Source organism: Tachyglossus aculeatus, chromosome 2 (assembly GCF_015852505.1).
Source record: "Tachyglossus aculeatus isolate mTacAcu1 chromosome 2, mTacAcu1.pri, whole genome shotgun sequence".
NCBI classification, from domain to species: Eukaryota; Metazoa; Chordata; class Mammalia; order Monotremata; family Tachyglossidae; genus Tachyglossus; species Tachyglossus aculeatus.
This window is the reverse complement of record NC_052067.1, coordinates 140,458,149-140,484,163: the sequence shown is the minus strand read 5'-3', so window position 1 is coordinate 140,484,163 and position 26,015 is coordinate 140,458,149. Positions and strand designations below refer to the sequence as shown.

At 45.3% G+C, this 26,015-nt stretch overlaps 1 protein-coding gene across 1 annotated transcript in view; it reads right to left on the bottom strand.

Moving 5' to 3' along the window:
• Positions 1-338: 338 nt before the first annotated feature.
• KCNE3 (potassium voltage-gated channel subfamily E regulatory subunit 3) overlaps positions 339-26,015 on the bottom strand; it is a 45,957-nt gene continuing 20,280 nt past the window's right edge. The window contains exon 2 of the mRNA XM_038739953.1: positions 339-762. Coding sequence (XP_038595881.1) covers positions 414-716 — 303 coding nt within the window. The 5' untranslated portion in view covers positions 717-762 and the 3' untranslated portion in view covers positions 339-413. The remainder of the gene's footprint in view (positions 763-26,015) is intronic.

Genomic DNA, 26,015 nt, shown 5'->3' with positions numbered 1-26,015 from the left:
GAATCCCAAGGGAATCCCGCCACAATCCCAGCCCATCCAGCCCATCCCCGTCCGGACTCCTGACAGTCCTCGATCCCTGCTAAGCGCTTAGTCCAGTGCTCCGCACACAGTAAGCGCTCAATAAATACGATTGATTGATTGACTGATTGCCGGCCCTGCTTATTGCAGCGTGGCTTAACGGCTAGAGCTCGGATCTGGGAATCACAAAGGCCTGGGTTCTAATCCTGGCTCCGCCAAGTGCCTGCCGGGTGACCACAGGCGAGTCGCTTCACTTCTCCGTGCCTCAGTTCCCTCATCTGTAAAATGGGGATTAAGACTGTGTCCAACCTACCCCAGCGCTTAAAACAGGCCTGTCACACAGTCAGGGCTCAACAAATACCACGATTATTACGATTATCCTTCCTCTTCCCCGCTCAGATCACGGGCCCCCGGTTCTTGATATAGACGTGGTAAGGGTCGCTCAGCTTGTCCGCCTTCCGGGAGCGTGTGTAGCCAAGGACGAGGCCGCCCACGGTGACGGCGAAGAAGAACATGACGAAGAGGACGTAGATGTAGGAGTTGTCGTCCCTGCCGAGGCCGGTCGCCGGGCCGGGCTCCGGTTGGTTTCCCCGGGGCTGGCAGGACGGCGGCGGGGGGCCGTGGAGGGTCTCATTCAGGGCCTTCACAATCCAGTGCAGGCCCCGGGACCAGGCCGCCGTCCGGTTGCTCGTCTCCATCACGGCTGGAAGAGAAGAGACGGCAGAAGAAGGAAGAGATCGACCGCTGTAAGAGACAAAAAAAAAAATGAGGATATTTGTTAAGCGCTTACTTATATAGCAAGCGCTGTTTTAAGCGCTGGGGGAGAGACAAGGTCATCAGGTTGTCCCACGTGGGGCTCACTGTCTTCATCCCCATTTGACAGATGAGGGGACTGAGGCACAGGGAAGTGAAGTGACTCACCCAAAGTCACACGGCTGACAAGCGGCGGAGCCGGGATTAGAACCCACTCTTTCCACTGAGCCACGCTGCTTCTCAAGGCCCTACTGAGAGCTCACCTTCTCCAGGAGGCCTTCCCAGACTGAGCCCTTTCCTTCCTCTCCCCCTCGTCCCCCTCTCCATCCCCCCCATCTTACCTCCTTCCCTTCCCCACAGCACCTGTATATATGTATATATGTTTGTACAGATTTATTACTCTATTTATTTGTTTATTTTACTTGTACATATCTATTCTATTTATTTTATTTTGTTAGTATGTTTGGTTTTGTTCTCTGTCTCCCCCTTTTAGACTGTGAGCCCACTGTTGGGTAGGGGCTGTCTCTATATGTTGCCAATTTGTACTTCCCAAGCGCTTAGTACAGTGCTCTGCACATAGTAAGAGCTCAATAAATACAATTGATGATGATGATGATATTTATTACTCTATTTATTTTACTTATACATATCTATTCTATTTATTTTATTTTGTTAGTATGTTTGGTTTTGTTCTCTGTCTCTCCCTTTTAGACTGTGAGCCCAATGTTGGGTAGGGACTGTCTCTATATGTTGCCAATTTGTACTTCCCAAGCGCTTAGTACAGTGCTCTGCACATAGTAAGCGCTCAATAAATACGATTGATGATGATGATGATATTTATTACTCTATTTATTTTACTTGTACATATCTACTCTATTTTATTTTGTTAGTATGTTTGGTTTTGTTCGCTGTCTCCCCCTTTTAGACTGTGAGCCCACTGTTGGGTAGGGACTGTCTCTATATGTTGCCAACTTGTACTTCCCAAGCGCTTAGTCCAGTGCTCTGCACACAGTAAGCACTTAATAAATACGATTGATTGATTGATTCTCTAAGAGAAGGCATCATGATATCTGCTCATTCGTTCATTCAATCGTATTTATTGAGCGCTTACTGTGTGCAGAGCACTGGACTAAGTGCTTGGGAGAGTACGGTAGAACAATAAACAGTCACATTCCCGGCCTGGAATGAGTTTAAGCGTTCATTATGTGTCGGGTACCGTTCTAAGTTCTGGGGTAGTTACAAGCTAGTCAGGTTGGACACAGTCCCTGTCCCCTATGGAGCTCGCGGTCTTAATCCCCGTTTAATAATAATAATAATAATAATAATAATAATAATAATAATAATAATAATAATAATAATAACGGTGTTTGTTAAGCGCTTACTATGTGCCCGGCACTGTACTAAGCACCGGGGTGGGTACCAACCAATTGGGTTGGACACAGTCCCTGTCCCACGTGGGGCTCACAGACTCAATCCCCATTTTCCAAATGAGGTCACTGAGCCACACCGCCTCTCTAATCCAGGATTAGAACCCAGGGCTTTTAACTCCCAGGCCCGAGCTCTTTCCATAAGGCCACGTTATTTCTCAGCTAACAGTTTTAGAGTGAGGGCTACCGGAATTAGTGCCAGGGGGAATTCAATCAATCGTATTTATTTAGCGCTTACTGTGTGCCGAGCACTGTACTAAGCGCTTGGGAAGTCCAAGTTGGCAACATATAGAGACGGTCCCTACCCAACAGTGGGCTCACAGTCTAGAAGGGGGAGACATATAACTGAGCAACTTCACTGTTTTGTGGGGCTGGCAGGTAGAGCCATGTAATAATAATAATAATAATAATAAAATAATAATAATAACTATAGTGATAATCATAGTATTAGTTAAGCACTTATTTTGTGCCAAGCCCTGTTCTAAGCACTGGGGTAGATACAAGGTAATCAGGTTGTCTCCCATGGGGCTCACAGTCTTAGGCCCCATTTTACAGATGAGGTAAATGAGGCACAGAGAAGTTAAGTGGCTAGCCCAAGGTCACACAGCTGACAAGAAGCGAGAAGCAGCGTGGCTCAGTGGAAAGAGCCCGGGCTTTGGAGTCAGCAGTCATGGGTTCAAATCCCGGCTCCGCCAATTGTCAGCTGTGTGACTTCGGGCAAGTCACTTCATTTCTCTGGGCCTCAGTTCCCTCATCTGTAAAATGGGGATGAAGATTGTGAGCCCCTCGTGGGACAATCTGATCACCTTGTAATCCCCAGCACTTAGAACAGTGCTTTCCACATAGTAAGTGCTTAATAAATGCCATCATTATTATTATTAAGTGGCAGGGGAAGCCTGGGAACAGTGCTGTACACACAGTGAGCACTCAATAAATATGACTGATTGGCTTTTTATTCCATTTCATTCAATCATTCGTTCAATTGCATTTATTGAGCGCTTACTTGTGTAGAACACTATACTAAGCGCTTGGGAAGTACAAGTTGGCAACATATAGAGACAGTCCCTACCCAACAGTGGGCTCACAGTCTAGAAGAGTGGGCTCACAGTCTAGAAAATTATCCCCTCGCTCATTTTTAGACAATGTCCTACCCAAATAATAATTGTGGTATTTGTTAAGCACTTTCTAGATGATGATGATGATGATGATGATGGTATTTATTAAGCACTTACTATGTGCAAAGCACTGTTCTAAGCGCTGGGGGGATACAAGGTGATCAGGTTGTCCCACGTGGGGCTCACAGTCGTAATCCCCATTTTACAGATGAGGGAACTGAGGCACAGGGAAGTGAAGTGACTTGCCCCAAGTCACGCAGCTGGCAATCGGCAGAGCCGGGATTTGAACCCATGACCTCTGACTCCAAAGCCCGGGCCCTTTCCATTGAGCCACGCTGCACCGCACTAAGCGCTGGGGCAGATGCAGGATGATCCCTATGCCTGTCCCACGTAGGGATCACAGCCTTCATCCCTGTGCTAAAGATGAGTTAACCGAGGCAGAGAAAAGTGGCCAAGCCGAGGAAGCGACGGTGGCCCTGCTCGCTTATTCCCGACCAACGCCGGTAATCGGGATGGGAGATAATAATAATAATAATAATTTTGGTATTTGTTAAGCGCTTAACAAATTAATTCGATTAATTAGATAATCGGGAGGTTCCCAGGAGGGGATTTTCAGACAAGAGGTGGGCCTGGCCTACGTTAACTGGGGCCTGAGTGGGGAAATAGAGGAACGGAGCCCCTCTTTTGGGGAGGGGGTGTGACCCCCCCCCCCCAAAGGGCTGGGATACCTCTGGTCAGGCCAGGGACATCCTCACGTTCTCCTCCTTGTCCGGTTGGGATGGGCCTGGGTGGCTGGGAGGGCTGGAATCCTTTTCACTTTCACATACAGGTTGTTGGGTCGGGATTGTCTCTCTACCTGTTGCCGAATTGTACTTTCATTCATTCATTCATTCATTCAATCGTATTTACTGAACGCTTACTGCGTGCAGAGCAGTGTACTCAGCGCTTAGCACTTTCCAAGCACTTAGTCCAGTGATCTACACACAGTAAGCGCTCAATAAATACGGCTGAATGAATGCATATGGGTTTGGACCGAACTTAAGTTGGCTTCCCGGTGGGCACAGCCAGGGAATTCCGTGACACGGATCTAGGATGTGGTGCCGCATTCCCAAGGTGGAGCGGCTTAACTGCACTCTAGAGCCCGGAGATGAGTTTGCAAAGGCACTCTACTTGTGGACTTAATAATAATAATAATGATGATGATGATGATGGTATTTGTTAAGCGTTTACTTTGGGCCAGGCACTGTACTAAGCACTGGGGTGGACGCAAGCAAATGGGGTTGGACACAGTCCCCGCCCCAACGTGGGGCTCACGGTCTCAATCCCCATTTTACAGATGAGGAAATTGAGGCCCAGAGAGGTGAAGTGACTCACCCAAGGTCACCCAGCAGCCAAGTGGCGGAGCCGGGATTAGAATAATAATAATAATAATAATAATAATAATAATAATAATAATAATAATATGGGTAGGGACTGTCTCTATATGTTGCCAATTTGTACTTCCCAAGCGCTTAGTACAGTGCTCTGCACATAGTAAGCGCTCAATAAATACGATTGATGATGATGATGATGATAATAATAACATTTATTAAGCGCTTACTATGTGCAAAGCACTGTTCTAAGCGCTGGGCCTTCTGACTCCCAAGCATGTGCTCTATCACTTTCCAGGTTGCAAACTATATAATCTGCAACCACTCCTGCCTTTTTTTAATGGTATTTGTTACGTGCTTACTATATAGTGGGCACTGTACTAAGCGCTGGGGTAGATGTACACTGTAATCAGGTTGGACACAGTCCCTGTCCCACCTTGGGCTCACAATCCGAGAGAAGCAGCGTGGCTCAGTGGAAAGAGCACGGGTTTGGGAGTCAGAGGTCATGGGTTCTAATCCCGGCTCCGCCACTCGTCTGCTGTGTGACTTTGGGCAAGTCACTTCACTTCTCTGGGCCTCAGTTCCCTCATCTGGAAAATGGGGATTAAGCCTGTGAGCCCCACGTGGGACCACCTGATTACCTTGTGTCTACCTCAGGGCTTAGAACAGTGCTTGGCACAGTCTTTTAGACTGTGAGCCCACTGTTGGGTAGGGACCGTCTCTATATGTTGCCAACTTGTACTTCCCAAGCGCTTAGTACAGTGCTCTGCACACAGTGAGCGCTCAATAAATACGATTGATTGGCATATAGTAAGCGCTTAACAAATACCATCGTCATCATTATTATTATTATTATCTTAATCCCCATTTTTTACAGATGAGGAGCCTGAGGCCCAGAGAAGAGACTCGGCCAAGATCACGGAGCAGACAAGTGGCGGAGCCGGGATTAGAACCCAGATCCTTCGGATTTCCAGGCTCGGGCTCTTTCCGCTTGGCTGGGAGCTCCCCGAGGGCTCGTCTGTGTTTTCTTGGACCAAGTCTAATTCTTCCACGTGTATTCTTTCCCAGGGCTTTCCCAGGAGAGTACTCTCCTTGAAAAATACTATTACTACTACTGGCCTTGACAGAAACTCCCTCTCTCCTCTCCCAAGGTACAGATGGGGAAACTGAGGCCCAGAAAGATGAAGTAAATGACCAGAGAAGCAGCTTGGCCTAATGGCCCGGGACTGGGAATCAGAAAGACCTGGAGATTAAGACTGTGAACCAGGCTTGCCCCGCGGGGCCCAGCATCCTGTGAGAAAAAAGAGATCGTCTGGTGGTTGCGATTGTGCCTGATATTTATATATAATGTATATATGTATATATGTTTGTACATATTTATTACTCTATTTATTTATTTATTTATTTTGCTTGTACATATCTATTCTATTTATTTTATTTTGTTAATATGTTTTGTTTTGCCTGATATTGATATAGACTGTATATATGTATATATGTTTGTACATATTTATTACTCTATTTATTTATTTATTTTACTTGTACATATCTAGTCTATTTTATTTCGTTCATATGTTTTGTTTTGCCTGATATTTATATATACTGTATATATGTATATATGTTTGTACATATTTATTACTCTATTTATTTTACTTGTACATATCTATTCTTTTTTTTTATTTTGTTAATATGTTTTGTTTTGCCTGATATTTATATATGCTGTATATATGTATATATGTTTGTACATATTTATTACTCTATTTATTTATTTATTTATTTTACTTGTACATATCTAGTCTATTTATTTTATTTCGTTAATATGTTTTGTTTTGCCTGATATTGATATATACTGTATATATGTATATATGTTTGTACATATTTATTACTCTATTTATTTTACTTTTGTACAAATCTATTCTATTTTTTTATTTTGTTAATATGTTTTGTTTTGCCTGATATTGATATATACTGTATATATGTATATATGTTTGAACATATTTATTACTCTATTTATTTATTTATTTATTTTGCTTGTACATATCTATTCTATTTATTTTATTTTGTTAATATGTTTTGTTTTGCCTAATATTGATATATACTGTATATATGTATATATGTTTGAACATATTTATTACTCTATTTATTTATTTATTTTGCTTGTACATATCTATTCTATTTATTTTATTTTGTTAATATGTTTTGTTTTGCCTGATATTGATATATACTGTATATATGTATATATGTTTGAACATATTTATTACTCTATTCATTTATTTATTTATTTTGCTTGTACATATCTATTCTATTTATTTTATTTTGTTAATATGTTTTGTTTTGCCTGATATTGATATATACTGTATATATGTATATATGTTTGTACATATTTATTACTCTATTGATTTATTTTACTTGTACAAATCTATTCTATTTTTTTATTTTGTTAATATGTTTTGTTTTGCCTGATATTGATATATACTGTATATATGTATATATGTTTGAACATATTTATTACTCTATTTATTTATTTATTTATTTTGCTTGTACATATCTATTCTATTTATTTTATTTTGTTAATATGTTTTGTTTTGCCTGATATTGATATATACTGTATATATGTATATATGCTTGAACATATTTATTACTCTATTTATTTATTTATTTATTTTGCTTGTACATATCTATTCTATTTATTTTATTTTGTTAATATGTTTTGTTTTGCCTGATATTGATATGTACTGTATATATGTATATATGTTTGAACATATTTATTACTCTATTTATTTATTTATTTATTTTGCTTGTACATATCTATTCTATTTATTTTATTTTGTTAATATGTTTTGTTTTGCCTGATATTGATATAGACTGTATATATGTATATATGTTTGTACATATTTATTACTCTATTTATTTATTTTACTTGTTCATATCTAGTCTATTTTATTTTGTTAATATGTTTTGTTTTGCTTGATATTTATATATGCTGTATATATGCATATATGTTTGTACATATTTATTACTCTATTTATTTATTTATTTATTTTACTTGTACATATCTATTCTATTTATTTTATTTTGTTAATATGTTTTGTTGTCTGTCTCCCCCTTCTAGACTGTGAGCCCACTGTTGGGTAGGGACAGTCTCTATATGTTGCCAACTTGTACTTCCCAAGCGCTTAGTACAGTACTCTGCACACAGTAAGCGCTCAATAAATACGATTGATGATGGATGATGCGGGACGGGGACTGTGTCCAACCTGATTAGTTCGTATCTACCCCAGTGCTTAGCACAGTGCCTAGAGCATAGTAAGCACTTAACAAAATATTATCAACAAGAAAACTTGCCTGGGCAGATTTCATTTCCTACCCGGGCAAGTAGTGATGCTGAGCTTTCTGAGGGAAATATCTGTCTCCCCCTCTAGACTGTGAGCTCGTTGTGGGCAGGCAATGGGTCTGTTTATTGTTGTATTGTACTCTCCAGAGCGCTCAGTACAGTGCTCTGCACACAGTAAGCGCTCAATAAATACGATTGAATGAATGGATTCTCAAACCCTTGCAACTGCAGCTGGTCCTGGAGCTTGGGAGTCAGAGGTCGTGGGTTCTAATCCCGGCTCCGCCGCTTGCCAGCTGGGTGACTTTGGGCAAGTCGCTTCACTTCGCTGGGCCTCAGTTGCCTCATCTGTAAAATGGGGATTAAGACTGTGAGCCCCACGTGGGACAACCTGGTTACCTTGTATCTACTCCCACGCTTAGAACAGTGCTTGGCACAGAGAGCTCGCCTCCTCCAGGAGGCCTTCCCAGACTGAGCCCCCTTTTTCCTCTCCTCCTCCCCATCACCCCCACCCTACCTCCTTCCCCTCCCCAATCAATCAATCGTATTTATTGAGCGCTTACTGTGTGCAGAGCACTGAACTAAGCGCTTGGGAAGTCCAAGTTGGCAACATATAGAGACGGTCCCTACCCAACAGTGGGCTCACAGTCTAAAAGGGGGAGACGGAGAACAAAACCAAGCATACTAACAAAATAAAATAAATAGAATAGATAGGTACAAGTAAAATAAATAGAGTAATAAATAGATACAAACATATATACATCTATACAGGTGCCGTGGGGAAGGGAAGGAGGTAAGGTGAGGGGGATGGAGAGGGGGACGAGGGGGAGAATCTGCTTCATGAAGCAGAAGCCATCATGAGGCCAAAATTACAGGGTTCTGCTGAAGCGGTAGCCAGCCGAGACTAGATGGCTCCATCTTCACGCTTCCTAAAGATCAAGCGCTTGGTGCAGTGCTCTGCACACAGTAAGTGCTCAATAAATACGATTGATTGATCGATTGATTGATTGTTTTACAGAGGAGGGAACTGAGGCCCAGAGAAATCCTCCCGCCTTACCTCCTTCCCTTCCCCACAGCACCTGTATATATGTATATATGTTTTTACGTATTTATTACTCTATATATTTATTTTACTTGCACATATTCTATTTATTTTATTTGGTTACTATGTTTTGTTTTGTTGTCTGTCTCCCCCTTCTAGACTGTGAGCCCACCGTTGGGTAGGGACCGTGTCTGCATGTTGCCAACTTGTATTTCCCAAGCGCTTAGTACAGTGCTCTGCACACAGTAAGCGCTCAATAAATATGATTATATTGATTGATTGATTGTTTTACAGAGGAGGGAACTGAGGCCCAGGGAAGTCCCCCCCGCCTTACCTCCTTCCCTTCCCCCCAGCACCTGCATATATGTATATATGTTTTTACGTATTTATTACTCTTTATTTTACTTGTACATATTCTATTTATTTTATTTGGTTAATATGTTTTGTTTTGTTGTCTGTCTCCCCCTTCTAGACTGTGAGCCCACCGTTGGGTAGGGACCGTGTCTATATCATCATCATCATCAATCGTATTTATTGAGTGCTTACTGTGTGGAGAGCACTGTACTAAGCGCTTGGGAAGTCCAAGTTGGCAACCTATAGAGACAGTCCCTACCCAACAGTGGGCTCACAGTCTAAAAGGGGGAGGCATGTTGCCATGTCTATATGTTGCCAACTTGTATTTCCCAAGCGCTTAGTACAGTGCTCTGCACACAGTAAGCGCTCAATAAATACGATTGATTGATTGATTGATTGATTTCTTCCTTTGTCATTGGCAGGCATTGACTTCAAACGTTTGTCTGTGGGGTGGGATGAAACCGATCCAATAATCTGTTTTTAAGGCCCAACTCCTCCTCGAAACTCCTTGCGGGCAGGGGTCCCATCGACCGGCTCTGTTGGGGTGTACCCTCCCGAGCGTTTGGTACGGGGCTCTCCGCAGAGCGAGCGAGCGCTCAGTACATAGCAGAGATCAATCGATAACCGTGGATAGAGAAGCGGCATGGCATGGCGTTAGGGCAGGGGCCTCGGAGTCACGAGGTTTGCTGCCATTTGTCCGCTGCGTGACCTTGGGCCAGTCACTTCACTCCTCTGCGCCTCAGTTCCCTCACCTGCAAAATGGGGATGGAGACCGTGAGCCCCACGGGGGAGAGGGAGAGGGTCCAACCCAGAGGTCAGTCAGAGGTCAGGGGTTCAAATCCCGGCTCCGCCAACTGTCAGAGAAGCAGCGTGGCTCGGTGGAAACAGCCCGGGCTCTGGAGTCAGGGGGTCATGGGTTCGAATCCCGGCTCCACCACAAGTCGGCTGTGTGACCTTGGGCAAGTCACTTCACTTCTCTGAGCCTCAGTCCCCTCATCTGTAAAAATGGGGATTAAGACTGGGAGCCCCACGTGGGACAACTTGATCACATTGTATCACCCCCCAGCGCTTAGAACAGTGCTTTGCACATAGTAAGCGCTTAACAAATGCCATCATTACTATTATTATTATTATATGGGTGTGTGTGCATGTATATATATATGGGGGGGTGTATGTATATATGCGTGGGTGTGTGTATATATACACTATATAGTATAGTATTAGTAAATCTTATATATACACACATATATATTAGACATACTAATACTGTACTATACTGTATATACTATGCAGTCTTTTAGACTGTGAGCCCACTGCTGGGTAGGGACTGTCTCTATATGTTGCCAACTTGTACTTCCCAAGCGTTTAGTACAGTGCTCTGCACACAGTAAGCTCTCAATAAATACAATTGATTGATTGATGTGTATATACTATATAATATATATAATATATATATATAATATAACATTAGTACGCATATATATACACATGTATGACATACTATGACATATATTAAGCGCATAGTAAGCGCTTAATAAATGCCATCATTATAATAATAATGTAATAATATTAATATAATAATAATAATAATATAATTAATAATATTATAATAATAATGATGGCATTTATTAAGTGCTTACTAAGTGCAGAGCACTGTTCTAAGCACTGGGGGGGATACAAGGTGATCAAGTTGCCCCACGTTGGGGCTCACAGTCCTAATCCCCATTTTACAGATGAGGTAACTGAGGCTCAGAGAAGTGAAGTAACTTGCCCAAGGTCACACAGCAGACATGTGGCGGAGCCAGGATTCGAACCCACGACCTCTGACTCCCCACAGCACTTGTATATATTTGTACAGATTTACTACTCTATTTATTTGACTTGTACATATTTACTACTCTATTTTATTAATATGTATATAGCTATAATTCTATTTATTCTGATGGAATTGACACCTGTCTACTGGTTTTGTTGTCTGTCTCCCCTCTTCTAGCCTGTGAGCCTGTTGTTGGGTAGCAACCGTCTATCTGCGTTGCCTACTTGTACTTCCCAAGCGCTTAGTACAGTGCTCTGCACACAGTAAGCGCTCAATAAATACAATTGAATGAATGAATGAATAGTCAGCGCTTAACAAATACCGTCATTATTATTATTATTATTATTATTACTATTATTATTATTATTATTATCCTGCCTAGCTGTTTTAGGGCAAGCTGTCGGGTGATTCCCTTGTCGACCACAAGGGGGAGCGTATCAGACTTTGGCTGTGAATCTTTACCTTTCTTAATAATAATAATAATAATAATAATAATAATAATAATAATAATGGCATTTATTAAGCGCTTACTATGTGCAAAGCACTGTTCTAAGCGCTGGGGAGGTTACAAGGTAATCAGGTTGTCCCATGGAGGGCTCACAGTCTTCATCCCCATTTTACAGATGAGGTAACTGAGGCACAGAGAAGTGAAGTGACTTGCTCAAAGTCACACAGCTGACAATTGGCGGAAGCAGGATTTGAATCCATGAGCTCTGACTCCAAAGCCCGGGCTCTTTCCACTGAGCCACGCTGCTTTCTTCCCATTCAATCCAAAGGCTCCTTTAATAATAATAATAATAATAATAAATATATTTTAAAAATATAAAATAGTTTTTATTATTATATAGAATAGAATAATAGAATAGAATAGAATTAGAACAGTGCTTTGCACATAGTAAGCGCTTAACAAATACCATCATTATTATAATATAATATAAATAATATAATGATATGGTATAATATTATAGTTATTGTTATTATTATGGCATTTGTTAACCACTTACTGTGTGCCAGGCACTGTACTAAGCACTGGGGTAGACACAAGATAAACGGGTTGGACACAGTCCCTGTCCCACATGGGGCTCACAGTGTCAATCCCCATTTTCCAGAGGAGGTAAATTGAGGCCTAGAGAAGTGAAGTGACTTCCCCAAGGTCACATGGCAGACAAGTGGCGAAGCGGGGATTAGAACCCATGACCCTTGTGATTTATAAATAATAATAATAATAATAATTACGGTATTTGTTAAGTGCATAACAAGTTAAGTGCATAATAAGTTGTCTGTCTCCCCCTTCTAGACTGTGAGCCCGCTGTTGGGTAGGGACCGTCTCGATATGTTGCCAACTTGTACTTCCCAAGCGCTTAGTACAGTGTTCTGCATCATCATCATCATCATCAATCGTATTTATTGAGCGCTTACTGTGTGCAGAACACTGTACTAAGCACTTGGGAAGTACAAGTTGGCAACATCTAGAGACGGTCCCTACCCAACAGTGGGCTCACAGTCTAAAAGGGGGAGACAGAGAACAAAACCAAACATACTAACAAAATAAAATAAATAGAATAGATATGAATAAATAGAATAGATATGAATAAACAGAATAGATATGAATAAATAGAATAGATATGGACACAGGAAGCGCTCAATAAATACGATTGAATGAATGAATACTAGGTGCCAAGCACCGCACTAAGCGCTGGGGTCCAAAGTAGAGGCCGAACTTCCCATCTCTGACCATTTTGTTGCCAGTGATGCCTGTCTACTTGTTTTATTTTGTTGTCTGTCTCCCCCTTCTAGGCTGTGAGCCCGTTGTTGGGCAGGGATTGTCTCTGTTGCCGAATTGTACTTTCCAAACGCTTAGTACAGTGCTCGGCACACAGTAAGCGCTCAATAAATACGATTGAATGAATGAATGGATGAACAGTAAGCGCTCAATAAATACGATTGAATGAATGAATAGGGTGGATACAAGCAAATCAGGTTGGACACAGTCCCCGTCCCACGTGGGGCTCCCAGTCTCGATCTTCATTTTCCAGACGAGGTCACTGAGGCCCAGAGAAGTGAAGTGACTTGTCCAAAGTCACACAGCAGACAAGTGGCGGAGGCGGGATTAGAACCCATGGCCTTCTGACTCCCAGTCGCAGACTCTATCCACAACACCACGCTGCTTCTCCATAAAAAAGACACAAATAATATTTACACACCTTTGTGAGTACCTAGTAAGGGTGTGGCTGTCCACACCCTCAGACTACACACACCAGAGTCACGGGTATTGTAGTTTTGTGCAGATCATTTTTGGCAATTGATGTTTTTAGAACTCTTCAGCTTTCAGAGTTTTGTTTTGTTTTTTTTTTTATGGTGTTCATTAAGCCCTCTCTATGGGCCAGGCACAGTACTAAGCGCTGGGGTGGGTACGAGCAAATCGGGTTGGACCCAGTCCGTGTCTCAGTTCCGATAATAATGATAATGATGGCATTTACTAAGCGCTTACTACGTGCAAAGCACTGTTCTAAGCGCTGGGGAGGTTACAAGGTGATCAGGTTGTCCCACGGGGGGCTCACAGTCTTCATCCCCATTTTACAGATGAGGGAACTGAGGATAGAGTCACAGAGCAGACAAGTACTGAGCCCTCTCCTTCCTCTCTCCCTTGTCCCTCTCTCCATCCCCCCCGTCTTATCTCCTTCCCTTCCCCACAGCACCTGTATATATGTATATATGTTTGTACATATTTATTACTCTATTTATTTATTTATTTATTTATTTATTTTGCTTGTACATATCTATTCTATTTATTTTATTTTGTTAATATGTTTGGTTTTGTTCTCTGTCTCCCCCTTCTAGACTGCGAGCCCACTGTTGGGTAGGGACCGTCTCTATATGTTGCCAACTTGTACTTCCCAAGCGCTTAGTACAGTGCTCTGCACACAGTGAGCGCTCAATAAATACGATTGATTGATTGATTGGAGCCACTTGTAATAATGATGATATTCATAAGTGCTTACTAAATGGCTGGCACTGTACTAAGCCCTGGGGTAGAGGCAAGATCATCGGATTGGACACAGTCCCTGTCCCACATGGGGCTCACAGTCTGAGTCCCCATTTTACAGATGAGGAAACCCCACTATCCCTAATCAATCGATCAATCAATCGTATTTATTGAGCGCTTACTGTGTGCAGAGCACCGTACTATGCGCCTGGGAAGTCCAAGTTGGCAACATATAGAGACAGTCCCTACCCAACAGTGGGCTCACAGTCTAAAAGGGGGAGACAGAGAACGAAACCAAACGTACTAACAAAATAAAATAAATAGAATAGATATGTACAAGTAAAATAAATAGAGTAATAAGTATGTACAAACATATATACATATATACAGGTGCTGTGGGGAAGGGAAGGAGGTAGGATGAGGGGGGTGGAGAGGGGGACAAGGGGGAGGGAGGACAGATATTGCATCCCCATTTTACAGATGAAGGAACTGAGGCACAGAGACATTAAATGACCCCAAGGTCACCCAGCGGGCAAGCGGCAGATGCGGATTAGAACCCAGATCCTCCGATTCCCCGACCCTAGCTCTTTCCACGAGGTAATGTTACTTCACTTATTAAACTGATTGTGGGCCGGGAACGTGGGGCTCCCAGTAAAGAAAATTATCGAGACGCAGGGTGGCCTAGAGGACAGAGCACGGGCTTGGGAGTCAGAAGGACCTGGGTTCTAATCCTGACTCCGCTACTTCTCTGCTGTGTGATATTAGTATGTTACCCTCACCGTTCCACTTTTCATTTCCCTCATTTAGACAGCTACGTTTGGGTGTTTTGATAACTCGCGCTTTTAGTTAAACACTCAATTTCAATATCACTATATTCCTAGATTTATGAGCCCCTAGAGGGGCAGGTTCTAAGTCTAATTCCTACCTGTATTCATTCATTCAATATTTATAGAGCGCTGTACTAAGCGCTTGGGAAGTACAACTGTATGCTCTTTTCCTCAGTTCCCTCATCTGGAAAATGGGGATTAAAGACCGGGAGCCCCACGTGGGACAACCTGGTTACCTTGTACCTCCCCCAGTGCTTAGAACAGTGCTTGGCACACAGTAAGCGCTTAACAAACACTAAAATCAATTGATTAATTAATTAATAGTAGTAAGTGCCCAACAAACACCATCATTATTTGTTATTTGTAGTAGTAAGACTTCTAGACTTCCCAGCTCTAGACTTCTAGACTGTGAGTCCACTGTTGGGTAGGGACCGTCTCTATATGTTGCCGACTTGTACTTCCCAAGCGCTTAGTCCAGTGCTCTGCACACAGTAAGTGCTCAATAAATACGATTGAGTGAATGAATGAATGAATAGTAGTAGTAGTAGTAATAGCAGTAGTAGTAAGTGCTCAATAAAGAAAATTGACTGACCCATGTTCAGCAATGTGTATTTGCATGGGCCAACTTGTACTTCCCAAGCGGAGCCGGGATTTGAACCCATGACCTCTGACTCCAAAGCCCGGGCTCTTTCCACCGAGCCACGCTGCTTCTCTGTGCACAGAGCACTGTACTAAGCGCTTGGGGAGTACAATCGATCATATGGATTGAACTCTTACTGTGTGCAGAGCACTAACAATCATGGATTGAGTTCCTACTGTGTGCAGGGCACTGTACTAAGACAGCATCCCTGCCCACAGCGAGCTTACAGTCTAGAGGGGGAGGCAGATATTAATAGAAATAAAATGACAGCAATGGACAGAAGTGTGGTGGGCCCGCTGTTGGGTAGGGACCGTCTCTATGTGTTGCCAACTTGTACTTCCCAGGCGCTTAGTGCAGTGCTCTGCACACAGTAAGCGCTCAATAAATACGATTGAATGAATGAAGGAATGAATTCTATTTATTTTATTTTGTTAATATGTTTTGTTTCGTCATCTGTCTCCCCCTTCTAGACTGCGAGCCCGCTGTTGGGTAGGGACCGTCTCTAGATGTTGCCGACTTGTAATAATAATAATAATAATAATAATAATAATAATAATGGCATTTATTAAGCACTTACTATGTGGAAAGCACTGTTCTAAGTGCTGGGGAGGTTACAAGGTAGTCAGGTTGTCCCATGGGGGGCTCACAGTCTTCATCCCCATTTTACAGATGAGGGAACTGAGGCCCGGGGAAGTGAAGTGACTTACCCAAAGTCACACAGCTGACAATTGGCTGAGCCGGGATTTGAACCCGTGACCTCTGACTCCAAAGCCAGGGCTCTTTCCAGTAAACCATGCTGCTTCTCAAGCAGCGTACTTCCCAAGCGCTTGGCACAGTGCTCTGCACACAGTAAGCGCTCGATAAATACGATTGAATGAAAGAATAGTCCAGTGCTCTGCACACAGTAAGCGCTCAATAAATACGATTGAACGAATGAATGAATGTGTGTGAGTTTGTGTGCCCTTGTGCGGAAAAGTGTGTGAGTGTGTGCGTTTGTAGGTGTGTGTCTGGGGGAAAGGGTGTTTGTGGAGAAGCAGCCCGGCGGAGTGGCTACAGCCCAGGCCTGGGACTCGGAAGGTCATGGGTTCTAATCCCGACTCCGCCACTTGCCTGCTGTGTGACCTTGGACAAGTCACGTCCCTTCTCTGGGCCTCAGTTCCCTCACCTGTAAAATGGGGGTTGAGACCGTGAGCCCCGCGTGGGCCGGGGGCTGCGTCTCACCCGACTTTCTTGTGGCCGCCCCAGCGCTCAGTACAGTGTCAGGCGCGTAGTAAGCGCTTAACAGTGCTTTGCACATGGTAAGCGCTTCATTCATTCATTCAACCGTATTTATTGAGCGCTTACTGTGTGCGGAGCACTGGACTAAGCGCTTGGGAAGTCCAAGTTGGCAACATCTAGAGACGGTCCCTACCCAACAGTGGGCTCACAGTCTAGAATAAATGCCATTATTATTCTAACAAATACTATCATTATTACTGTTATGTTGATGATGATACCAAATACTATCATTATTACTATTATGATGATTATTATTCGTGTAACCCCAATTCTCCCCCGCCCCCGAGAAGCTGAAAAGTGGGTCCTACCGTTGGCGGTGCCCGTCTCGGTGCCCCCCCCCCCCCCCCCCGGCAGCCTCCTCCGGCCTCGGCCCGGCGGCCGGCACAGCGCTCAGCGCAGGGCTCAGCGCCCCGGGCTGGGTGTCCCCGGGGGCCGCCAAACAACGACGGGATGAAGGCGGGGCGGACCCCGGGCCGGTGCCCCCTCCAGACGCCCGCCCGGCCTCCTCCCCCTTCCCCTCCTCCTCCTCCTCCTCCTCCTCCTCCTCCCCACGCCCCATGTCTGTCCCTGCCCCTATCTCTGCCCCATGTCTGTCTCTGTCCCTGTCCTTTTCTCTCCCCCCGTCTCTGTCCCTGCCCCTGTCTCTGCCCCTTGTCTCTGTCCCTGTCCTTTTCTCTCCCCCCGTCTCTGTCCCTGCCCCTGTCTCTGCCCCTTGTCTGTCTCTGTCCCTGTCCTTTTCTGTCCCCCCGTCTCTGTCCCTGCCCCTGTCTCTGCCCCTTGTCTGTCTCTGTCCCTCTCCTTTTCTCCCCCCGTCTCTGTCCCTGCCCCTGTCTCTGCCCCTTGTCTGTCTCTGTCCCTGTCCTTTTCTCTCCCCCCGTCTCTGTCCCTGCCCCTATCTCTGCCCCATGTCTGTCCCTGCCCCTGTCTCTGCCCCATGTCTGTCTCTGCCCCTTGTCTGTCTCTGCCCCTGTCTCTGTCTCTGTCCTTTTCTCTCCCCTCTGTCCCTGCCCCATCTCTGCCCCGCGTCTGTCTCTGCCCCTGTCTCTGCCCCATGCCTGTCTCTGTCCCTCTCCTTTTCTCTACCCCGTCTCTGTCCCCGCCCTTATCTCTGCCCCATGTCTGTCTCTGTCCCTGTCCTTTTCTCTCCCCCCGTCTCTGTCCCTGCCCCTGTCTCTGCCCCTTGTCTGTCTCTGTCCCTGTCCTTTTCTCTCCCCCCGTCTCTGTCCCTGCCCCTATCTCTGCCCCATGTCTGTCCCTGCCCCTGTCTCTGCCCCATGTCTGTCTCTGCCCCTTGTCTGTCTCTGCCCCTGTCTCTGTCTCTGTCCTTTTCTCTCCCCTCTGTCCCTGCCCCATCTCTGCCCCGCGTCTGTCCCTGCCCCTGTCTCTGCCCCTTGTCTGTCTCTGTCCCTGTCCTTTTCTCTCCCCCCGTCTCTGTCCCTGCCCCTATCTCTGCCCCATGTCTGTCCCTGCCCCTGTCTCTGCCCCATGTCTGTCTCTGCCCCTTGTCTGTCTCTGCCCCTGTCTCTGTCTCTGTCCTTTTCTCTCCCCTCTGTCCCTGCCCCATCTCTGCCCCGCGTCTGTCCCTGCCCCTGTCTCTGCCCCTTGTCTGTCTCTGTCCCTGTCCTTTTCTCTCCCCCCGTCTCTGTCCCCGCCCCTATCTCTGCCCCATGTCTGTCCCTGCCCCTGTCTCTGCCCCTTGTCTGTCTCTGCCCCTGTCTCTGTCTCTGTCCTTTTCTCTCCCCTCTGTCCCTGCCCCATCTCTGCCCCGCGTCTGTCTCTGCCCCTGTCTCTGCCCCATGCCTGTCTCTGTCCCTCTCCTTTTCTCTACCCCTGTCTCTGTCCCTGCCCCTATCTCTGCCCCATGTCTGTCTCTGTCCCTGTCCTTTTCTCTACCCGTCTCTGTCCCTGTCCCTGTCCTTTTCTCTACCCGTCTCTGTCCCCGCCCTTATCTCTGCCCCATGTCTGTCTCTGTCCCTGTCCTTTTCTCTACCCCGTCTCTGTCCCTGCCCCTATCTCTGCCCCAAGTCTGTCTCTGTCCCTGTCCCTGTCCTTTTCTCTACCCGTCTCTGTCCTTTTCTCTACCCATCTGTCCCCGCCCGTCTCTGTCCCTGTCCTTTTCTCTCCCCCTGTCTCTGTCCCTGCCCCTATCTCTGCCCCATGTCTGTCTCTAACCCTATCTCTGTCCGTCCTTTTCTCTACCCGTTTCTGTCCCTGCCCCTATCTCTGCCCCATGTCTGTCTCTGTCCCTGTCTCTGTCCCTGTCCTTTTCTCTACCCCTGTCTCTGTCCCTGCCCCTGTCTCTGCCCCATGTCTTCTCTGTCCCTGTCTCTGCCCGTCCTTTTCTCTGCCCCTGTCTCTGTCCCTGCCCCTATCTCTGCCCCATGTCTGTCTCTGCCTAACTCTGTCCTTTTCTCTACCCCTGTCTCTGCCCCTGCCAACTTGGACTTCCCAAGCACTTAGTCCAGTGCTCTGCACACAGTAAGCACTCAATAAATACGATTGAATGCATGAATGAATGAATGTTCCCATCCCAGCCCCTGCCCATCTCTGCCTCTGCCCCTCGGCCTGCCCCTGTCTGTCTCTTCCCCCGGCCCTGCCCCTGCCCCTGTCCCTTCCCCAGCCCTTGTCTCTCCCCCTGCCCCCGCCCGAGCCCCAAGTCGGCTGTCTTTGGTCAGAGGCCCTGCGGGCACCAGTGCCACTGGCTGGGGGCACACATGAGGCTGGGATGGGGAACTCTGCCCCAGAGTTGGGACTGCATCAGCTGCTGCCCTGAGAGACAGAGAAAGAGAAAACAAAGGCAGCCACGGTCCAAGGCGGGCACAGGGGTTCCCCCTGAGGTGCCAGGGCACCCGCCAAGCAGCCCCCCCCATCACCTTTCCATCCTCCACCTCCAGGAAGAGGATGGAGAGAGTCCTTGCAGGGCTGGGGGCGGGGGGCACTCAACAAGGATGCCAACCGCCCTGAGCGTCACACCTTCTACCCAGCACACCAATCCGGGGAGCTTTGTTGTCTGTCTCCCCCTTCTAGACTGTGAGCCCACTGTAGAGTAGGGACCGTCTTCATATGTTGCCAACTTGGACTTCCCAAGCACTTAGTCCAGTGCTCTGCACACAGTAAGCGCTCAATAAATACGATTGAATGAATGAATGAATGAATGAATGAATGAAAGGACCCGAGTGGAGCCAAAAGGACCCGAGTGGAGCCAAACAAAGCTGAGTGGAGCCGAGGAGCGCCAAGCGGAGCTGTACCTGTACCTGTATATATATTTGTATGTATTTATTACTCTATTTATTTATTTATTTTATTTGTACACATTTATTCTATGTATTTTATTTTGTTAATATGTTTTGTTTTGTTCTGTCTCCCCCTTCTAGACTGTGAGCCCACTGTTGGGTAGGGACCGTCTCTATATGTTGCCAACTTGTCCTTCCCAAGCGCTTAGTACAGTGCTCTGCACACAGTAAGCGCTCAATAAATACGATTGAATGAATGAAAGAGAGTCAACGCCCGAGTCCCCGGACATGGCTGGGGCCAATTAGAAATCATCCAGACTGTAAGCTCCTTGTGGGCAGGGAACGTGACACTGTTATGTTGTACTCTGCCAACTGCTTAGTACAGCGCTCTGCACACGGTAAGATCCTTGTGGTCAGGGAACATGTCTGCTCTGCTGTTATATTGGACTCTCCCAAGTGCTTAGTAATAATAATAATATTATTTGTTAAGCGCTTACTATATGCCAAGCACTGTTCTAAGCACTGGGGGGATACAAGGTGATCAGGTTGTCCCACATGGGGCTCTCAATCTTCATCACCAATTTACAGATGAGGGAACTGAGGCCCAGCGAAGTGAAGTGACTTGCTCAAAGTCACACAACTGACAAGCGGCAGAGCCAGGATTAGAACCCACGACCTCTGATTCCAATCCCGGGCTCTTTCCACTGAGCCACTCTGCTTTTACAGATGAGGCAACTGAGGCACAGAGAAGTTAAGTGACTTGTCCAAAGTCACACAGCTGGTAAGTGCCAGGACCGGAATTAGAACCCAATACCTCTTGACTCCCAAGTCGTCAGAGTTATAGTAGAGTGCTGTGCACACAGTAAGCTCCTTATGGTCAGGGAATAGGTCTGCTATATCATTATACTGCATTCTCCCAAGGGCTTAGTAATAATAATAATAATAATGATAGCATTTATTAAGCATTTACTATGTGCAAAGCACTGTTCTAAGCGCTGGGGAGGTTACACGGTGATTAGATTGTCCCACGGGGGGCTCACAGTCGGAATCCCCATTTTACAGGTGAGGTAACTGAGGCCCAGAGAAGTGAAGTGACTTGCCCAAAGTCACACAGCTGACAACTGGCGGAGCCAGGATTTGAACTCGTGACCTCTGACTCCAAAGCCTGGGCTCTTTCCACTGAGCCACGCTGCTTCTGCACACGGTAAGCTCATTGGGCAGGGAATGGGTCTGCTATATCATTATATTGCATTCTCCCAAGTGTGTAATAATAATAATAATGATAATAATAATAATAATAATAATAAATAATAGCATTTATTAAGCGCTTACTATGTGCAAAGCACTGCTCTAAGCGCTGGGGAGGTTACACAGTGATTAGATTGTCCCACGGGGGGCTCACAGTCGGAATCCCCATTTTACAGGTGAGGTAACTGAGGCCCAGAGAAGTGAAGTGACTTGTCCAAGGTCACCCAGCTGACAACTGGCGGAGCCGGGATTTGAACTCGTGACCTCTGACTCCAAAGCCCGGGCTCTTTCCACTGAGCCACGCTGCTTCTGCACACGGTAAGCTCATTGTGGGCAGGGAACAGGTCTGCTATATCATTATATTGCACTCTCCCGGTGCTTAGTACAGTGCTCTGCACACGGTAAGGTCCTTGTGGGCAGGGAGTGTGTCTGTTATATCGTTTCATTGTACTCTCCAAAGCACTTAGTATGGTGCTCTCCAAAGCGCTTACTTTGTGTGGACAAATAAATACGATTGACTAGGAATCAATCAATCATTATTAAACACTAATAATTTAATATAAATTTTAATTTTATTTAATTTTATTAATTTTAATATAAAATTTAATTTAATTTAATTAATTTTAATATAGATTTTAATAATTAATATATTAAGAGTTTACTGTGTGCAGAGCACTGTACTAAGCAGTTGGGAGTTTGGAGAAGCAGCGGGGCTCAGTGGGAAGAGCCCGGGTTTTGGAGTCAGAGGTCATGGGTTCAAATGTGTGACTTTGGGCAGGTCACTTCATTTCACTGGGCCTCAGTGACCTCATCTGTAAAATGGGGATGAAGACTGTGAGCCCCCCGTGGGACAACCTGATCACCTTGTAACCTCCCCAGCGCTTAGAACAGTGCTTTGCACATAGGAAGCGCTTAATAAATGCCGTTATTATTATTATCTCGTCTATCTCGCCACCAATTCCTCGCTCTGGTCCTCCCTCCAGCCTGGCACTACAACAGACCCTCCTTCAAAGCCTTCTAAAAAGCCCACCTCCTCCAAGAGGCCTTCCCTGATTAAGCCCTCATTTCCCCAGTTCCCCCCTCCCTTCTGCATTGCCCTGGCACTTTATTTTTTATGGTATTCCACTCAATCATACTTATTGAGCGCTTCTTGGGTGCAGACAGTACACAACACACAGTGCTTTGCACATAGTAAGTGCTTAACAAATGCCATTATTATTATTATTATTACTATGTGCCAGGCACTGTACTAAACACTGGGGTATTTGTACATATTTATTACTCTATTTATTTATTTTACTTGTACATATCTATTCTATTTATTTTATTTTGTTAGTATGTTTGGTTTTGTTCTCTGTCTCCCCCTTTTAGACTGTGAGCCCACTGTTGGGTAGGGACTGTCTCTATAGGTTGCCAACTTGTACTCCCCAAGCGCTTAGTACAGTGCTCTGCACACAGTAAGCGCTCAATAAATACGATTGATGATGATGATGATGACCGTCTCTATATGTTGCCAACTTGTACTCCCCAAGCGCTTAGTACAGTGCTCTGCACACAGTAAGCGCTCAATAAATACGATTGATGATGATGATGATGACTGTCTCTATATGTTGCCAACTTGTACTTCCCAAGCGCTTAGTACAGTGCTCTGCACACAGTAAGTGCTCAATAAATACGATTGATTGATTGATCCAAGCTAATCAAGTTGGACACCGTCCCTGGCCCCCACGGGGGCTCACAGTCTTTACCCCCATTTTACAAACGCGATAACTGAGGCACAGAGAAATGAAGTGACTTGCCCAAGGTCCCACAGCCGACAAGTGGGGGAGCCGGGATTCGAACCCAGGTCCTTCTGACTCCATTCACTCATTCAATCGCATTTATTGAGCGCCTGTGCAGAGCACTGAACTAAGCGCTTGGGAAGTCCAAGTCGGCAACATCTAGAGACGGTCCCTACCCAATAAAGGGCTCAAAATCTAGAAGGGGGAGACAGGCAACAAAACAAAACATGTGGATAGGTGGCAAAACATGTAGACAGGTGACAAAACATGCAGACAGGTGACAAAACATGTAGACAGGTGACAAAACATGTAGACAGGTGGGCTACGCTGCTTCTCTCTCCTTCCCACTTAGACTGAGTCCCATGTGCGACAGGAACTCTGTCTGACCTGATTATTTTTTACCCTGTAAACGCTTAAAATATATCACTACTATTATTGGGTCAGGTTCTAAAGGTTGCACAATTCACTCTGGAAGACACCCCCCTTCCACCCCATAGCAACCTCTTTTTTTAAAAAAAACATATTTGTTAAGTATTTACTACGTGCCAGGCAGTGTACTAAGCAACGGGGTGGATCCGAGCGAATCAGGTTGGACCCAGTCTCTGTCCCACGTGGGGCTCACGGCCTCAAAACCCATTTAACAGATGAGGGAACTGAGACACAGAGAAGGTAAGTAACTTGCCCAAGGTCACACGGCCGACCAGCGGCAGCAAAGTATGAGTTTTTTTTAATCAATCAGTCGTATTTATTGAGCGCTTATTGTGTGCAGAGCACTGTACTAAGCACTTGGGAAGTACAAGTTGGCAACATATAGAGACAGTCCCTACCCAACAGCGGGCTCACAGTCATAATGGTATTTTTTAAGCACTTACTATGTATCAGACACCGTCTAAGCACTGGAGTAGATACAAGTTATTCGGGCCGGATACAGTCCCGTCCCACCTAGGGGTGCACGTTCTAAATAGGAGGACCAACAGGAGTTAAATCCCCATTTTGCAGGGGAGGAAACTGAGGCACAAAGAAGTTAATAGAGCAGGCAAGCTCTAGGAGAAGCAGTGTGGCTCAGTGGAAAGAGTCTGGGCTTTGGAGTCAGAGGTCATGGGTTCAAATCCCGGCTCCGCCACTTGGCAGCTGTGTGACTCTGGGCAAGTCACTTCATTTCTCTGGGCCTCAGTTACCTCATCCGTAAAATGGGGATTGACTGTGAGCCCCCCGTGGGACAACCTGATCACACTGTAAACTCCCCAGTGCTTAGAACAGTGCTTTGCACGTAGTAAGCGCTTAATAAATGCTATTAAGAAGAAGAAGGCAAGTCCTCTGGCTCCCGAGTCTGTGCTTCTAGACTGCGAGCCTGCTGTTGGGTAGGGACCGTCTCTATATGTTGCCGACTTGTACTTCCCAAGTGCTTAGTACAGTGCTCTGCGCACAGTAAGTGCTCAATAAATACAATTGAATGAATGAATGAATTCTATTTATTTTATTTGGTTAATAGGTTTTGTTTTGTGGTCTGTCTCCCCCTTCTAGACTGTGAGCCCGCTGTTGGGTAGGGGCCGTCTGTACAGGGTGCCACCTTGTACTTCCCAAGCGCTTAGTCCAGTGCTCTGCACACAGTAAGCGCTCAATAAATACGACTGAATTGAATGAATGAATGTGCTTTACCTGGAATGTAAGGAAATTTGGCAGTCAGGGAATATGAGGGAGCGAGAAGAGCCTTTCTTCTCTGGGCTTCAGTTTCCTCAGCTGTAAAATGGGAATCCAAAGAAATGTCCTCATGTCACAGGGATGATGATACACGATGATGTGCACCTAGCGTTAATTCAATTTGTTCTGACGATTTCGACACCCATCTACATGTTTTGTTTTGTCGTCCGTCTCCCCCTTCTAGACTGTGAGCCCGTTGTTGGGCAGGGATGTCTCTATATGTCACCGACTTGTACTTCCCAAGCGCTTAGTACAGTGCTGCGCACACAGTAAGCACTCAATAAATACGATAGAATGAATAAGTGAATGAATTCAGTACTGTTCTCCCTCCCACTTACACTATGAGCCGTACGTGGGACTGGGCTCCGCGCCCGCCCTGATAAACTTCACTCATTCAGTCATATTTATTGAGCGCTTACTTGTGCAGAGCACTGTACTACGCGCTTGGGAAGTACAAATCGGCAACATATAGAGATGGTCCCTACCTAACAATGGACTCAGTTTGTATCCACCGCAGTGCTTACAACAGTCCTTGACGCAGAGTAAGTGCTTAACAAATATTCATTCATTCAATCGTATTTATTGAACGCTTACTGTGTGCAGAGCACTGGACTAAGCGCTTGGGAAGTACAAGATGGCAACGTCTAGAGACGGTTCCTACCCAACAACGGGCTCACAGTCTAGAAGGGGGAGGCAGACAACAAAACAAAACATGTAGACAGGTGTCAAAATCGCCAGAACAAATAGAATTAAAGCTAGATGCACATCGTTAGCAAATAAAAAGAATAGTAAATATGGACTAAACGTTTTCCAATGGCTGTTAACACTGTCCAAATATTTCCTAACATGGTGTTGTGATGACCCAGCCAGGAGGAAAAAGTCTCAATTGTATTTTCAATTGCACCCCAGCGCTTACAACAGTGCTTGACGCAGAGTAAGTGCTTAACAGTAAGCGCTCAATAAATACGATTGAATGAATGGATGAATGAACAACCTGATCACCTTGTATCCCCCCAGTGCTTAGAACAGCGCCTTGCACATAGTAAGCGCTTAACAAATACCATCATTATTATTATTATTGTAGTAAGCACTTAACAA